The sequence below is a fragment of the Uloborus diversus genome, chromosome 9, assembly GCF_026930045.1.
Source record: "Uloborus diversus isolate 005 chromosome 9, Udiv.v.3.1, whole genome shotgun sequence".
NCBI classification, from domain to species: Eukaryota; Metazoa; Arthropoda; class Arachnida; order Araneae; family Uloboridae; genus Uloborus; species Uloborus diversus.
The window spans coordinates 71560241-71578300 of record NC_072739.1 but is presented as its reverse complement, the minus strand read 5'-3'; the positions used below and the strand labels follow the sequence as shown (position 1 = coordinate 71578300).

Genomic DNA, 18060 nt, shown 5'->3' with positions numbered 1-18060 from the left:
GTTAAAGACTTCCAAATCTGCCCAATAGTTGCTAGGTTATGTCTTCAGTTGGAAAAAAATTGTGCAGAAGGAAACTGGTTTTCTAACTTAGTGCACTATAAGCTACACCGGGGCTTGAGAATCGCCCAAGAAAAAATTCAAAATTTCAGCACCCAATTTAGATGGATAATTTTCCAAAAAATCTATATGATACCTGTTTTTAATCCAGAAGATTTTAAACGCAAAATAAAAATCCAACAGGACACCTACCCTCTTTATATTTAACAATATAAAATTAGTTACGAATTTCATATAAATTGAACTTACCTTCATTTAGGAAAAATTACTTGTATAGCTTTCTTTAAACGTTTGGTAATAACTTTTACTCATCTTAAAGAAAGAACGAAGCAAAATCAACAGGAACTGAGCAAACAAGAAAAATGATAAACAGCGCCGAAATCATTTCCCTAGTTGCGGGCCGGGATGCTTGCTTCGATCGGATTCCGATAAAGTCAGGGTCTGTACCACTGAGTAATGACATAATCTTGTCTAACCTCTTCTCGTGCGATTCTCCTACGTCAACCTCTTCTTGGCTACTAAGTCTCAAATTCAGTGTTGCTTTTCACAAAACTATCATTAGCGCCAAAATTGGCGGGATAATTTTTTTTTCTTACAAAACATGAAAATCCGGAAGAGTTGCTGATATGCTACATGGAGTAATGCTTTAATTTTTAAAGATTACCATGACAATCTTCACAGGATTGAAACTGTTATTGAATGTTGAAAATGTGCTTACAGATCACCTTTACTTCCTTTTGAAATCTATCTACAAACTATGCTACCTTTGTTTTTGCATGTTTAATTTTCTTAATATTCCTCATTTCTTGCTTTTCATTAATGATAAGTTTTCATTGTTGAGGTTGTGCTCCACTGCCACTGAGTTGGTTGGGAGTCCGCAATCGGTAACTCACTGCAAAATTTTATTAAGACAGCCAAGTTCTTGCATTGCTTATTATTTCTATCCGTGCAATTTATATTCACATGCAAATTAATTTGCTAGATCTGTCAGGTTACTGGAATCAATTAATCAGCTTTAAAATGAACATTTGCATGAAGCTTACATAAGCAGGTTTGTGTCTTTCCCTGTGGGAAGTAAGGAATAAAACGGTCAGCAAGATGAAGAATATGGTTGTCTAGTAATTTTTCGGATGAAACGCCACATGAGCATATGCACCTCACTTCCAAAAAAAGGCTTCAAAAATATGAAATGCTCAGAAACAGTTCACCACCATAAACAATGCATAGTCGCAAAACTGAACACTGAATTTTCAATGAACTTGCCTTTATGAAAGTGATGAAGCATCTGTAGTGATTAATTAAATAAAATACATTGATGGAAATAATAAAAACACATTTTGACAAAAATAATACAATATATACAAACACATTTTGACATAAATAATACAATACATACTCATTTTGACCTAATTAAAACAATATATGCAAACACACATTTAGACAATCTGTATTCAAACAACTGTAATGATTGTCAACTAAGTAAGATTGTGGACTAAGTATACACACAATCTCTGTATTTGAGAGTTTATATATCATTTAATCTCACAGTTATATTTTTTCCAATCAGAAAATCCTTCTACACAAAGTGCTTGGTTACTTGTTGAAAAAAGTTTGCAGGCATAGCAAAAAAAAAAAGAAAAAAAAAAAGCCTTCAGTGGGGAACATATAAACCAATCCCAACTAGTTTTTCGTTGTTACTCGTATTATATTTGAAAAACTTGAGTTCAGTCAAAATGCGACTTTTATCTGCTCAATCTTTTTGAAATATGGATTTCAAAAATATTCTGAATTGGTTTTTTTCACAGCATATACATCTCTCATTTCATCTGTTATAATCTCAGGCCAAAGCACTGAATCATCCAAATAGGTTTGGGCTACTAGAAGACTAGCACTAACATCTTCATTTTCTATAGATGTAATTTTGTACTGAGATTCTAAATACTTGCCATTTACTCCTTCATCTTTGTCCTGTTCAATTTCCAGATCTTCTTAATTTGAATTTTAAGCATTAGTACCCCTTCATTATAACTAGGAACTTCATTTTCAATTTCTATGTTTTCATTGCTGGGCTTTAAAAATTGGCATATGCTATCTTGCATTTGTTTTGCATTTTGCTCAGCATTTTTTAATTCCTTGATCATTTCTGAAATCCCGATAAATATTTTCTAGAAGACATTTTAATTAAATTTTCAACATTGATAAAATGTGTTAAATACTGTTAAAAGCTCTCGAAATTTATTATAAATAACATCACAACTTCTCATGTGACAGTTTTAAAAAAGAACCAGGCAGAAATGGGGTGTCAATATACACACCATTTTTGATTTTGCTGACATTTTTATGGTGGAGTCTTCTAAAGATTTCAGAAGACTCATATTTTTTCTTTTTTTCCAAAAAAATTTTTTTAGGAGACATGTAAAAATTTGTAAAGTAGAGCCTGACATAAAGGCTTTTTCCAATTGGCATTTTTTAAATTTTGATTATTTCTGTGCATTTAGCATCAGCCAAAGAAATTCTTGTGAACAACATGACATTTAGAAACTAAATTGAAATATATCTTAAGTTTTGTGAGTGCAGCCTGGCAGTGGTTCTTTGTTCCGTATACTTTTTTCTGCTGTAACTGCTCATAATCTGTTGTTAGATTTATGTATATATATAAAAAAAAGAGTTCTGAAACTTCTATTATCTTCTTCTTTTGATTCTTTTTTTTTCCCCTTCAAATTTCCTTCAAACAGAATTGTTTGTATCAACTGGTTACTGATCAAGGTTTCCTAAATGAAAATGTGGTGTGGGAAACGCTGAATAACATTGAAGGTGATGGAAGTTTTGTTGACTCGGATTTTATTATTGTGCCTCCTAAAGCATCTGATGTACCACTGCCACTTGGAGTTTTACAGGAGCAGCAAATTGATCAAGAGTAAGTGGCTCAATTCATTTGTTATTTGTTCACTTGTGTGTGCATCTGCTATGTTTCTGAAAATGAGACATTCTCATGATAATAATATAAATCATGTCCAACACTTTTGAATTTTACTTATCAGTTTTAATAATTTCTACCAAATATGTTTTTTTTTTATTATTGTCCATTTATTAATAAAGTATCAATGGCTTGTACTTAGGTAATTTATGAAGGGTTTTAAAATATTTTGACTACTTTGTTGTTACAAAATGGACAAAAAAGCTTTGAAACCCCATTTTCCAAGACTCTAAGAAAAAAACGTCTGAACGAAAATTACAAAATAAAAGAAAAAACCCCGAATATCTTTGATACAAACAGTAGAAGTTCTAAAGTAACTTAAAGTGTTATAAGAAAAATGAAACAATAATACAATGGAATGAAGTATGTAATACTAACCTTGTAATTCCAGAGTTAATTTACAGCTATCATTTTTAATATTCATTTGGTATGATGTGCATGAAGCATGCATGCTAAAGTATTTTGTTGTTTTAGGTCGTAGGGCTCTTCAGGAATCCACAGAAAATTTTTTGTTTACAGTTAAAATACCATTTTAACATAGTTCCAACGGTTGCTGTAACATTTCCATCATTCTTGAACCTTGAATGAATGGTAATATATCAAAGTGAACAGTGTTGATAAAAACTTTTTTTGAGCGAACATCAAACTTTATTGTGCAAAGCACAAAGAATGAACAAAACACTGAAATCACTGTTTCTGTGGTTGTTTGCCAAAAGTTGATGCGTTACATTTGATATAGCAGAACATGATGTGTTATCAACAAGGCAAAAGTTATCAACTTTTGGTGAAGAATTATATGAAAGTTTTTATTATATCACTAGCTGCGTCTCCCGGCTTTGCACAGCCTACCTCGAAAAATAAAAGTTTTGTCTGTTGACGCAACTTTTCCAACAATTAAGCTCCAACAATTGTGTGTGTTCAACAATTAAGCTCCAATTGAAATAAAAATAAAAATAGGGTAACGGCACCAGTAACAGACATGCTTAAGACATCGCTCTCAGGTTAACTCAAGTTTCTGAGCCTTTTAATGTATTTAGACTTTTAAAAATGTGCAAAAGTTCTTTAGTTATAGTTCTAAAACCTTATTAAATTCAAATGCACATGAAACACCGGCAGATAATGTGTTCGGGCAGATTAATGTTCGTAACCTTCCACCACTGCCTTGTAAATACCAACTGGCTCATAAAATTCACTCTGATAACACTACATGGTTGCACCGTATTCATGGGTCGCAGCAACATCAGTTTTACCCCCCTAAAATTCTTATTATTTAAATTCCAAACTTACGACTGTCTGTTACTGGTGCCATTATCCTACTGTAAAATTTCCCGTCAAAATAATAATTCTTAAATAAAATTAATCGCAAATCTAAAAGTCTCGACTAAATTAAAAGTAACTATCTTTTAATACAACTAAAATCCTTGATTATCTTCTGCTGGCAGTACAAGAGAAAAAGATAAATGTTCAAAAAATAATCAAAAAGGAAAAATTTTTCCTTAAAGCAAAAACAAGAGTTTTATTTGTTTATAGTCAAGTAAACAAAATAACCACAGATCTTTCTTTTCAATGGTTTTATTCAAGCTAATTTAATTGAGCTCGTGGCAAACAATAAATTTCTGATTTGATATTGATGTTCCATTAGGCTTAAAAATGCTCCTAACATTTCTCCTGGTGATTTTTCATCTTTGTTTTTTTTTTTTTAATTTGAAAGAAGTAAATCTATTTCCTGAGTATTTTTTTCAAGTTTTCAAATGAGACTTAAGTCAAGAAAATCGCATAATTATTTCGGGTAAAAAGCTCCATTTTATGCCACTTTTGGGTCCTAAAATTTAAATTTGAATGGTTCGGTGCTTTTCTGACTCTTGCCCCCCCCCCCCCCCCCCCCCACCCACTTTCCTTCTCGGGTGCTCCTTCACCTCTGTGCCAAATTTGGTGGAGTCCAACGTAAACTGGATTTATGTAGGGAACATACACCCACATATACATATATGTTCTTAGTTTTATTGAAATAGATGTTTGCTAGTTCATATTTTTCCTCTTAACTTTAGATTTAGACATGTCAAATTCTGGCATAGAAAAATACCACTTTTAACACATATCATAATCCGTTAAGTAGAAAATGGTCAAAGTCGACCTTTCAACTTTTGGTGAATAGCCACGGATTTACATATCTCACCCCAGCTGGGAAAGTGACACAACTCAAAATTTTGGAGAAACAAGCTATCTATTGATTTAAAAGCTAAATTTAATGATCTTGTTGCAAAACTTGCATAAAATTAGTTTACATAACTGATGCGTTGTGGCATAAAAACAATAATATAGACAATGGTGATTTGGAGGAAAATTCTTTTAACTTTATTATTGATTTAGCTTTAAAAAAAAACTACCAAGAACTAAGCTTTAAAACTCTTGCTAGATACACAGTAAGAATTTTAAATTTGCTGTGAAAAATGTCTTCAAAATGGTAAATTTAAAAGATAGGATAATCGTGATGATTTGATAAGTTGCCACTGATAGCAACAATTGCATACAAAACATTGGAGAGCATATCGCACACCGGCCAGGAAAAATACACAACTCAAAATAAATCAAGGTTTTACGCAATAATAGTATTAGTAGTAATAGTAATTGAAGCAATTTAGTCTCAAATATTACTTATCCACCTGCCCAGTAAGTAGGGTGAAGTATTTAAGAATAATTACTGTAGAAATATAAGATGGGGGTGATCATATAGTCTTTATTAATTATAAGAATGAATTGCAGAAACTAACATAGTTGGACTCATGCTTGTTTCGATATTGCAAAGACATTTGTAAAATTTTCAAGAAAACTACCTCTGTAAATAAGTTTTAAGGTGAGCACCTTTGTAACTTGAAGAATGTCTAGGCCATATCTACATGTTGTTCAACATCTGGGGTGTTTCAGTAAAAGTAGCATCAGCATCTGTGAATCTGATATTGAGTGTTGCAGTATTTTAAACTGGTATTGGTAAACACTCTCTCCTTTATATATTGGCCAAAAGGGGAAAATTTAGGCTAGTGATTATCTTATGTCTTCATGACATCTTTTTGTACTCTCTCGTCATGACCCTCTTCATTCACTCCTATGAATGAGGGTCATGAGGATTACCAATGCTGTTTTCAAGTGTGACATCCCAAACATTGAGCAATATGTAGTTTAAATTTGAATATGGTCTTGACATTATTTAGGATGCCTAGGGGGCTCGCATTGAAACATACTGACAAAACTAGTTAGTTAAAAACTTTATAAATCTCTTCTCACTAACGAAACAAAAAACTTATGCCTTTTTAAATTAGTATTTTAACTATCAATTCTAGTAATCAGAGCTTGACTTCACTATGACCATGTGCAGGATTCGACAGAAATACTCAGACATTTGCCATCACAGTTTCTTTGGCTTTAATGGTGTGCCATTAATTATTGTGTCTGTAATACTGTATGCATGTACTACAGCCACATTACTACATTAATATCAAGTTATGAAGTTCATTTTCATTTGTTAGGCTGTTTCAACAGACAAACAACACTTCCAGTATTAGACCAATCAAAAATTGTCCTCTACTGGTTCATGAATGAGCTTTTACAGGCAATGTTGATGTACGATGTGCTGTTGCTGCTTTTGGAGTTACGGGTGCATACTCTTTTTAAGATTAGGACAGAACTGTCACAAAACCTCCTGCAGCCATTGTTAACATTCCATGGATAGAACGTTCCTCTGATCTTGCTTTTGTGATTCCTTTCTCTGGGAATATCTGAAGGCTTAAGTCAATGAATGTAAGGCAAAAATGTTACAAGAATTGAAAGCTGCTATCCATCAAGAAGAAAAGAGACTGACAAGACTGCAACGAGGGACCTGCAAAGAAGAGACCGAGGGGACATGATTCAGTTGTTTAAATTTATAAAAATGAAAGATGTTACAGGGCTGAAGTTTAGCACTGAAAACAGGACAAGGGGTCATTGTTTTAAGCTATTTAAATCTCAGGCTAACATGGATATTAGAAAAAATTATTATTTTAGCAATGTAGTGGAAACTTGGAACAGCTTACCGGAAGAGGTGATAATGAGCAAGGGAGTAGATAGTTTTAAGAGGGTCATTGATCTTCACTGAGGATTGTAAATTGACTAGGACCAGTCTAGCTGGGCCCAGAGCCTGTTGCTCGTTGTCACTTTTGTATTTGTATAAGAAATCACCTGAATTCACACCTGGAAGGTATGGCAGAACTTGAGGGAGAAGCCTCATAAATGCTTAGAATACAAAAGTGGGGTTCGGACAGTTTGATTTAAGATGTAACATAAATTGTGAACCCTGCTGTCCAAAAGTCCCTTAGTAAATGAACTTTTTAAATGACTTTGTCATTACTTTGCTATTCACATTTGAAATGTGGGAGTTATTTCTGCTACACTATGTATTATTAACATTTGTATTTCTTCCCATGTCATGTTCATAATGGCTAGTTTCCTTACAGCTATTTGGTTGCTCTTAGTTTGCAAGAAGAGCAACAAAAACAACAAAGCAGTGAACTTGAGTGGGAAGACTATAAAAAGAAAAATCTGGGGATTTCAAATGACTTAACCGAGTAGGTTACTGTCCTCATTCCTAAGTGTCTGTCTTGTGTTTCTTGTTTTTGCATGCTTACCTGTAGCATAGTTCCATGTATAAGTAGTTGATCCCAACTGTGCTTAAGCAATGCTTCCCTGTTATGCTTATGCTCAATTATTAAAGTGGTTAAATGACTCATTTTAAGTAAGTATGATGATTAAAAAATGATAGTTGTTCATTGATCACACCTTAGAAAATGTTTTAATGATATACATTGCAGCCAAATACAGAATCTTGGCAAAATTGATACAGTATTTCAAATGGTCATAAAGAAATTGCAGCATTCAAACAATTGCTACCTTCAAAAACTTGCTGCCTAAGAGAGTTTGCCATCATCGACTATAGTGTAGACAGCCAATTTAGCAATCTGTTTCTGGTGCTCTTTCATCACTCTTGCCTAATTAAAAGTTTTCCAGCATTTCCTAGAGCCGAGATGCGTCTGGAGAGCAGCATCCTTAGAACTTTCGGAGGAAAATTGGTTATCCCTTCTTACATCAAGCTTTTTCTCCTCCTACCTGTTAATTGAAGTTGTAATTATTTATAGCAAATTAGAATTTTTTAAATTTTACTTGCTTATTGTAATATCAAAATATAAACACATTTATTAATAAATAAAAATGGGGATTGATGTGCAGAATGGGTTAATGAGCTAATTGTATAATGATATTTGGATTCAAATATTATTAGAATGCAACAGTTGTTCTGATAAAAAAAAGTTTATTGCAATTTTATTTGGTACTTTTGTATTTAATTTTGTTGGTATTCTATATTTCATCAGCATTTTGATCTTGTTAAAGGATATTTTTACTGTATAATTGAAAGTTCTTGGAAGTAGAAGAATGATAATTTTGTCCTGCTTTACAATATTAAATTTTGCTTCCTTACATAGGATGTCATTTCCCACAGTTGAAGCTTAGTTGGGCAGTAAATACACTTTTCACTCCAATGTCCCCTGTACTTACCACTATTTGTGGTTTAACCAGTTAGATGGGACCCTGAAGAAAGTTCTGATTTTTTGATCCAGAACAGAAGTCCAACAATCCCTGGTCCAGCACCCCCCCCCCCAGAGGTATCATTTCACTTAGAGGACTTTGTGAATCCGAGCATATTTAACATCTTCCAGTCACAATTAATGAAGACGGAGAATCTTCGACCATCTAGGATCGAACTCGGTACCCTTCGGCACAAGTCTGATGCCTTACCCATCAGGCCACCATGGCTCTGGGCAATAAATACAAAGGACTTTTGATGACACTATTTGATGGTGAGGGGGGGGGGTGAAAGGTTAGGAATGTGTTTCTGAAGAAATTCAAAAACCTTCTGCAATTTGACATTCTTGATTCCTTTTTTCTGTTGCCTTGCAGTGAAGAACTTGCCATGAGACTACAAGAAGAAGAAATTCGAGATCATGACAATCAGAGACTTCAACAACAAACTCAGGTTTCCCAACCTCTACCACGGACCAGGTCAAGAGATGTAAGTGCTTTGAAGGTCCCTTTCACAAAGAAATGATCCTCTGTTCTTTCTGTGCTTTGTGCCGTGCTGTTATTCTAAACCTTTCCCTATGTCCATGTTTGTTATAATAAAGTTATTTTCTGTTACTTCACTGCTTTCTTTATGTTAATTTCTGTCTATTTCTGTTTTTCTGATATTTTCTACATTAATCTTAAATTCAACATGCATGCTAAATATTTAAGGCACTATTTTCTATAATTCAAAAAATAAAACTGCTTTTGTGTATGTTTTCAGTGAAGTGCATGTTTTCAGTGAAAATTGTTTTCGTTATCAATATTAATATTTAGGATATTCTGGAACTAGTGTGAAAACAGTAATTTTTGCAAGGCCTTTATTTTTCCAATATTTCCAAGCTTTGTAAAACTTGTTTTTTTTTTCACATATAATTTGTGAAATTTTCAACTCTCAAAATCAGATAAGTTAATTTTTGCGTAAATTAAGGCTCACAAAAATGAGTTGCTTTTACAGTATGTAAGGTATAAAAACTTTAAACAACTATCCCAAGAAGTGTTATTGTATTTTTTCTATTGAGGGTAATGGACTAGTAGAAAGTATTTTTACAAAGTCAGACATTAAAAGTATTTTTTTCCTTCAAAAGCTAGTAAATCTTCTGACTTCTGCTTTCTCATTTTACACAAAGAGTATTTTCTGATGTGTGGAAAACTCTTTTTAAGAGTAGATTTGTTACTATTTTAAAATACACTAAGTGTCCAAAAAAAAAAAAGTGCGGTCGAATTTTAAACGTTCCAATTTTGGAAGAAGATGATTCAATGAGTATTACACAGATATTTGCATAAATCTTTGCTCGATGCAAGTTTAAAATTCGGGCATTGTACTAGAAGACTGTTTAGTTCGAAGTAAGCATGGCTGAATCGGTAGTTGTGTTACAGCAAGTGATGTAACAGAGTTCAAAATCGGGCAAATTGTTGGCCTGTACCAAAGTGGGACAAAATGCAAAGACATAGTTGAAATTAGTGGTATAGGATTGCGAACTGTTCAATGCATTATTAAAAGGTGGAAAGATGGCGGAGAAGCTATGTGTTCGCGACATCTTTGTGTTCGTATAACCATTCTGGAAGAACGTGACCGGTGTTCTCTATAGCGATTAATGAGAAAAATGGCAAGAAATCGATTATTCAACTCACAGCACTCTTCAATGAGGGAAGTAAAACATTTTCCAAGCACACATTGCGACGAGAACTTCAAGAATTGGGACTAAGAAGCTGTGTTGCAATAAGGAAGCCTCTTGTGAGTGCCATTAATCTAAGAAAGAGTCTGCAATTTGCAAAAGATCATAAAAATTGGACTGTTAATGATTGGGGAAAGGTCATGTGGTCCGATGAGTCAAGATTTACGCTCTTTCAAAATGACCGACGTGTCTGGGTTCGAAATAAGCCACACACAGCAATGGACCCTACATGTCTCGTTCCCACTGTGCACTCCTTCGGAGGCAGTGTAATGATCTGGGGTTGTTTTTGTTCATCTGGACTAGGCTTGGCTGCATTATGCACCAAGGAAATGAAGTCTACACAGTACCTTGGATGATCATGTTGTGCCATCTATGGACTTTTATTTTCCTGACTGTAGTAGTGTATTCCAAGATAATAACGCCGGAGTACGCCGGGCTACAATTGTTAAATCTTGGTTCAGTGAGCACGATGCATCAATTCAACTCATGATTTGGCCACCACAAAGTCCAGACCTCAATCCGATCAAGAATTTCTGGGACATACTCAAAAAGGATTTAAGATCACACACCACGCTTCCTTCATCTATTGAACATTTAGGAGGCAGACCTCTTGATGGAATTGCGGGCGAAAATAAAAACGGATACTCTACAAAAGCTCACTGAAGCAATGCCACAGCTTATGAAAGCTGTAATACATGCAAAAGGTGGTCGAACCAAATATTAAGGCATGCAACTTTTTTTTTTGGACATGTAGTGCATTGGAATTATTAGTTAACTTGAATGCTTATTACTAGGGAAATGGAGTACAACACTTTCAAAATGTCTTTATTTCAAAATGTTTTCTGTTAATGAATGTTTTTTGACCTCTTGTTGAATGTTTTTTTTTTTTTTTTGAGCAGATAGGGAATGTTTTCAATCTGTTTCTTATTTTGTGGATAAATGGTAAAAGTGGAAAACTTCCAAAAGTTTATAGGGGCGGTAGAGAGGAATGGGGCATTTATGCCAAATTAAATTAAGAATTATTTCGAAATTGTCCAGTGCATGCAGCAGCAAATCTAAAGCTGCTACATCCAGTGGCATGACAAAGAAATAATTTTTCATGCTTTTAATTTCGGCATAAATGTTGCACTTTTTCCCAGTGAATCATCACCATCCAACATCAACCAACATTCATCGTTTTTGAAGTTTGAATTGTTTTTATTTTATCACTGAGAATTTTGTATTATAACGTTCGAAAAGGGAAGTTAAATACTTAAATTTTTTTCATAGGGGGGGGGGGAGGGGAATTGTTTATCAAATGGTGGTAAATTGATATCAAATAGTGGCATCATTTACAAATTAAAGTAGTAAGTTTGTAACATAAAGTTTTTCTCTTTCCCTGTGATGAAACTATCAGGATATTAATGTGCTTTTCAGGGGTGGATATAGGATTTCGTTTGGGGAGGGAGGGGGGGGGGGGGGGGGTAATGCTTAAGAATGTAGTCTTACATACAGCAATTTTCTTGAACTTTGGTTTCTTTTAATGTCAACAAATTCACGGAAGGGGCCGTTAGTTGGTTACAAATTTAATTAATTCTAACTATTATAAATTAATTACTTAAATTATTATTAAAATTAATAATAATTCAATGCATTAAAATGACCCAGTTAAGTTGTATTATATTCTGTTCAGATCAGTATTCACACCAGCCAACACAATACAATAAATAAATACTATGAAAATGTAATAAAAATTAAATGTTTTATATGAACATGATAAATTTAGATATTGATCAAATATTGGCATAATACTTGACACAGGACGCACATCCATTGTTGATTATAAATTTACATGATACTCGACATATCCATCTTGTATGCAGAAAAATACAATAAATCTTTACTTAATATAATAGTACGATTAGTACTATTATATTAAGTACTATTATATTCGTACTACGATTAGTACGAATAGTAGATTTACTTAATATAATAAATGCAGCGAAAATCATCTTTAAAACTAAATGTTTTATGAATATAATTCAGACTATTGATCAATACCCACCAATTCTTTTCAATAGTAGAAAAATCAGAGCCAAATGAAGCCTTCTCAGTCTCAGTCTGAGACAAGAACTCCGGATACGTTTCCACAGATTTTGGGTTCATAAGTTTATTTTCAACTTTTCAAAAAAGACAATGTTTTGTCATCCGAACGCTTCATTGTTTTTTACATGCTGTCCTTTTTTTAACAAACGCGGCTTTTTTCAGCAGCTTCCATCTAATATGATGGACAAATTTACAGGAACCCTCGTATGTCGAGGTTTCGGGCAAACACAATATACTAAAATTTTATATTTCTTGCCCAACACTAAGTCCAAATCACAAACAGAAAAGGATAATTATCTACGGAAACTTAAAACAAAAAATATTTATACATCACAACTATCGGCGATTAAATTTGTTCTATACAAAAGAAAATGGGCGGCAGCCACTTCTTTTTTTTATTACAGACTGTCTCAAGCATAGTTATTTTACTGCCTACTAAAAAATGGAAAAGTGACATGTAATACCCCCCCCCCCAAAAAAAAAGGGAATTCCAAAATTATTTATTACTATTTCTTGTGGTTTCAATCGGGTTTTCTTTTCTTTCTTTTTCAAGCAAATATTTTCACTACCCAAATGCAATGAACCTTATGACAGATTAAAAAGTGTTGTGAAACCCCCTCCCCTAATTTGCGACGAATCCCATTACTCCCCCCCCCCCCCTCTTTGCATCCATCACTTCATTTAATGCTCCAGAAAAATGAATTGAATTCAAAAAGACATTTACTTTTTCTCGTGGTTTCGACATTTTTTTTTCAAGCAAACATTCAAATATTACTGGGGGTTTGGTAAGGGTCATAACCTCCTCCCCCCTTGTATCTGCCACTGGTGCTTTTTCAAATGTTAGTGTTCACTGGTTTCTGATGTTGAGTATTCATTCACACAGGGAAAACACTGAATTTTTCCCCAGACTTTAGTGGCAACCCTGTACCAGTACAATTTTCTTTTAACTGTATACTCTTACTCAAGCATTTCTCCAACTTCTTTAAACCATCGAAAATGTAGGTTTTTGGCAGGTTCTTAAAATGGGCTTCTGTTTGGACAAATCTCTGTTGGTTAGTGACTCTTCCAGACTGATGAGTCAAAAACAAAACTGAAACGGCAGTCTCTAGATGTTATAACTGGGCTGTTGGGTTTATTGCGTGCAATGCAAGTAGGTTATTTATTTAAGTGGTTGTCAAAAATAGGGAAATAATCATACTTCGAGACTTGCTGCCGTCTACTTCGGTTGCCAAAGTCTGGGAAGCCTAGCACTGATGGTGCTCAGGTGGCGGAATCGGCAGGAGTAAAATCAATTTTAGATGAGTCCATGGACTGAGCCAAAGGCTGGCCGGAGTTCAGCTTTAGTCTCTGTACTGACCTGACAATGGTTAAACAAACTTTGTCAAAATACATATTTGTCTTTGTATAACGAAGTACCAGTAGTTGGAAAAACTAGACATTATTTTTAGTTAACTTGAACTTCTTTATTACAAATATATTTAACTTAAGTTATTTTTATGTAGCATGGGTGTATCTTAGGTGTTGGGTGAATCCCCTTCCCAAAACTCGGAAATGTTCCTTTTTTAACCATAGAAAATTATCCCAACCGCTTTCTCAGTACATAGTAGTGCGTGGAACCCTACATGGCCTTCACTTGATGTAGGATTACTTGGCCTTCACTTTCCAATTTTAAATGCCCAGGCAATAATGAAAGACAAATGCACTCTGTTATTAACTATTTGTGTTTTTAAAAAAATCTTATTTATTTACACTGATGAAATAAATATTTCACTGTTCAAACTCCATTCAATATTTAGTGTCTTGAATTTATTGATGATTTGTAATTATACTCTAATTTTTGTTTTTATTCCAGTGCATTATATTATGATCCTCAAAAGTTCCAAACTGCCGAAACTTTCTGAAGTGCTTACCAGTGGCCTTAAATAAAACTTGCTTCTTTAAAAATGTGAATATTGTATAAAAAATGTTGAGATATTCATATTTTAAGTGGCATTTCTCCAAGCATTTACCTTAAATCAGAGTAGCATATGCATATTTTCTAGTTTTCCTGTCATTGCAGGATTTGTTATATTATATTTAGTGTTATACATTTAAATATTTTCAATTTTTGTTTTTATATGCTGCTGTGATTTAACTGTTTATATATACATACATATATATATATATATATATATATACAATATTATATCATGATTTATCTGCCTTAAATGTTTTAGATTGTGATAATATGTGTTTGCTGTCAAATGATAATCAAATATGTTGATTATATTTTCGTACTGAAGTTATTTTGAATCTACTGAATTTTGCATTGATGTGGATTTTTGTTGCTATTACACAAAACACACCCAATCATGTCTTTAAGTCCAATTATTGAGTAACAGTATTGATTGCTCTTAAATGCTAAATAACAAATTGTCATGGATATTACTATGTAGCTCAGGTAAAAAAAAGAAATTAGTATAATTTATACTTAATTACTTGATTTTTATTTATTTTTTAGAAATTACTCTTCTTCAAAACCTATAAGTTTTTTTAAGGATTTTGAGTACTGAGAAGGTAAAATATTCAAAACAAGTATGATTGAGAATTAGCTGTTTAAAAGTTACAAATTATTGAAAATTGTTTGAAGTATTTTAAATAAATTACTCCATAAAATGATTTTTTTTTTTTTTTTCAATGAAGAGCTATTTGTGTACATTTTATGAAGTGGGGGAAAAAATCGTTCAAACAATTACAATGTGCAATTTAAATTTTGGTCATATTTAATATTCTTTGATTTGTAACTATGATAAAAAAAAAATTGTTAAATAAGGATCAACCTTCCAAAACTTGTGTTAAAATAAATTATATGATAACTTGTGTGTGAGACATTTCCCCACATCTCTTATTCCTGCAAAAAAAGTTAGTAAATGAAATATTTTCCACAAAAATATTCTTTATTTAATCATTTTATTCTAAACAAATGTTATGCAAAATAATATTTAGAATAAAATTTGATAAAAACTTTTATTTCTTCTTAATGTGAATATTTCTCTCAAGGTGCAAATTCTCGAGTGTTGTGGAATTTTTCTCGCTCGCCTTTTTTAAAAGTCCTTTTAAATGTCTCTCCAAGGGTTACACAAAAGTTGTGAATACAGTTGAGTGTCAATATTATGCAGCTATTACTCCCTAAACTGTTTTGGTGTAATGATTTTGCTGGTACAGTGAAATACGTTTAACACAAAAACGCTTAATATGAAAAATAGGTTAATGCAAAATGCATTGAGATCCAAACTGTATACTGTGCACTTAAATATAAATCTTATAACACAAAATTCGTTTAACATAAAAAAATTTTTCAATCCTTTCAGTTTCGTGTTACATATTTTTCACTGTATATTAAATTTCAGTTCTTAGTTTAAGCTACTAGAAATATAGAATGTTTTTCAGTTATGATTTCTCTTTACTGTGTAGCGACTGGAAAATTTTGAAACTGGTTGACATTTGAAACTGAAAAAAGAAAATGAATCACAAATAAAGATATATTAAAATTTTTTACTTTGTTTAAAAAAATATTTTGATTTCACTAATTGTTTTATAAACTTTTTGATTTCACTTTTACCTCCAATTATAATTCCTTTTTTTGGAACAGAACTTATCTACCAGTGTCATACTCTTTGCATTTTCATAGCTACTGAAGATTAAAGCATTTCTATCTAGCAGATCAGTGGTGGTTCTCTTCCAAAAATTCTGATTTGCTTAGGTTGCACGTGCACATTCATAAAATTTCAAGACCTCACATATTCTGAAAATTAAAATAGTGAAGTAAGACTTGCAAAAGAGACAAACAAATCATGAGGACGATAAATCTATTCAATAACTCATTATTTCTTTCTGAACAAAATATAAACACGTATGTTGGATTTCAAAGATGTTAAGAGTGTGCTGCGAGCTTCTGATGTTTAAAAGTGGTAATGATTCAAGTAAAAATACGAATGTAAGGATGAAAAATTTACATGTGTTATCCAACTAGTGTTTTGTTTATGAAATCAAATTCACCTTTCTAGGTCACCGTTTTGCACGACAGTGTTAAAATAGAATTTGTTGAATAATATTTTAATAAATATATATACTCATAAGTATATATATATATATATACACAATGTTTCCTAAACATTCATGGACTGTGAGGCTCTTTCTTATTTTGCAATGGAAAAAGCAGGAGTAACAATTTCAAAAACAATTTTAAAGAAAAAACATAGAAATCTTCGCTTTTATGACATCTGTAATTTTAATTTATTTTCCAAAAAATGAGAATTAAATTTCCAAAATAGTCATTGTTGCTAAGTTATCATATATGAAAAATACTACCATATCAAATTCAGAATTAATTAACCACCAAAAACAAACATGGGAATTTTCAATCATTGTAAAGATTTATAGAACAGTCTCATCTCAGATCCAGCTGCCAAAATGTTCATCACAATATATTTCTTGGCACAAATTGCACTTTTGAAGAACCCTACAAGATGAAGAACATTTGAAATTAATACTTTACCATGTTGGATCTATTCAACTTTTTACAATTGGCTTATTTTATGCAATAAAGCTACTTAGCTTCTTTTTCGTAGCAAAATTTAGGAAAATGGCTACATGTTAATTTTAAATAAGCCAAAAGAAAAGAAAAAATAATTAATTTGAATTTTGACATCTTGAATTCAAATTATGTTTTTCGCAATCACGAGTGTGTGTATGTAGGCGTGTGTTTGTGTGTGGGGGGTATGTGTGTTTGTGTGTAGGGGGTATGTGTAGGCATATGTGTTTGTGTCTGTGTGCAGGCATGAATGTGTGGGTAGTTGTGTGTATGTGTGTGTATGTTTTTTGTGTGTATGTGTAGGTGTCTGTATGTATGTGTTTGTATGTGTAGGCGTCTGTATGTATGTATGTGTGCGCGTGTGTGTGTAGTTGTGTATGTATGTGCCTGTGTGTAGGACATGGATGCAACCTGGAGACGGTCGACGGTAATCGTGCGGAGGGTGGAGGTGGGAAAATAAAATGATAGCACGCCAAAAACAGTCAAATGAAAGCTATAAGCAATCGTGATTGCTCAATAATGATTTTGTAACGAATAACAAATAAATACCTTTGTGCTGAAAATTCAAATAATCAGTAATCCAACGTTATAATGCACAAAAATTGCAAATTACTGCAGACACGTGTTTTGGTGATACAAGGAACACCTTTTTCATTGCAAAGAAGTGTGAGCTTCTGGATGAAAAATCATCCGAGAAAAGCAACACGATGGATCAGGAGATAGTATAAATATCAAAAAATAGAAATTAAACAAAACAAAAAAGATTGCTAATTTATTCAGAGTGGTTTCATTTTTGGACTTTTTGCATTGTTTATGGGTTTTCTTGGAAAATTTATTACTTAACGGTTTTTTCCTGATGGAATTATATAATAAATTTTGCCTTCAGGTGTCATTTTATCTTTTTTGCTTTGTTTAATTTCTATTTTTTGATATTTATACTATCTCCTGTTCCACCGTGTTGCTTTTCTCGGATGACTTTTCATCCAGAAGCTCACACTTCTTTGCATTGAAAAAGGTGTTCCTTGTAACACCAAAACACGTGT

At 32.7% G+C, this 18060-nt stretch overlaps 1 protein-coding gene across 1 annotated transcript in view; it reads left to right on the top strand.

Moving 5' to 3' along the window:
• The window catches only part of LOC129229417 (ubiquitin carboxyl-terminal hydrolase MINDY-2-like), a 111501-nt gene extending 96826 nt beyond the window's left edge, over positions 1-14675 (top strand). The window contains exons 7-10 of the mRNA XM_054863719.1: positions 2793-2974; positions 7522-7632; positions 9020-9131; positions 14297-14675. Of these exons, the coding sequence (XP_054719694.1) occupies positions 2793-2974; positions 7522-7632; positions 9020-9131; positions 14297-14311 (420 nt within the window). The 3' untranslated portion in view covers positions 14312-14675. The remainder of the gene's footprint in view (positions 1-2792; positions 2975-7521; positions 7633-9019; positions 9132-14296) is intronic.
• The last annotated feature ends 3385 nt before the right edge of the window (positions 14676-18060 follow it).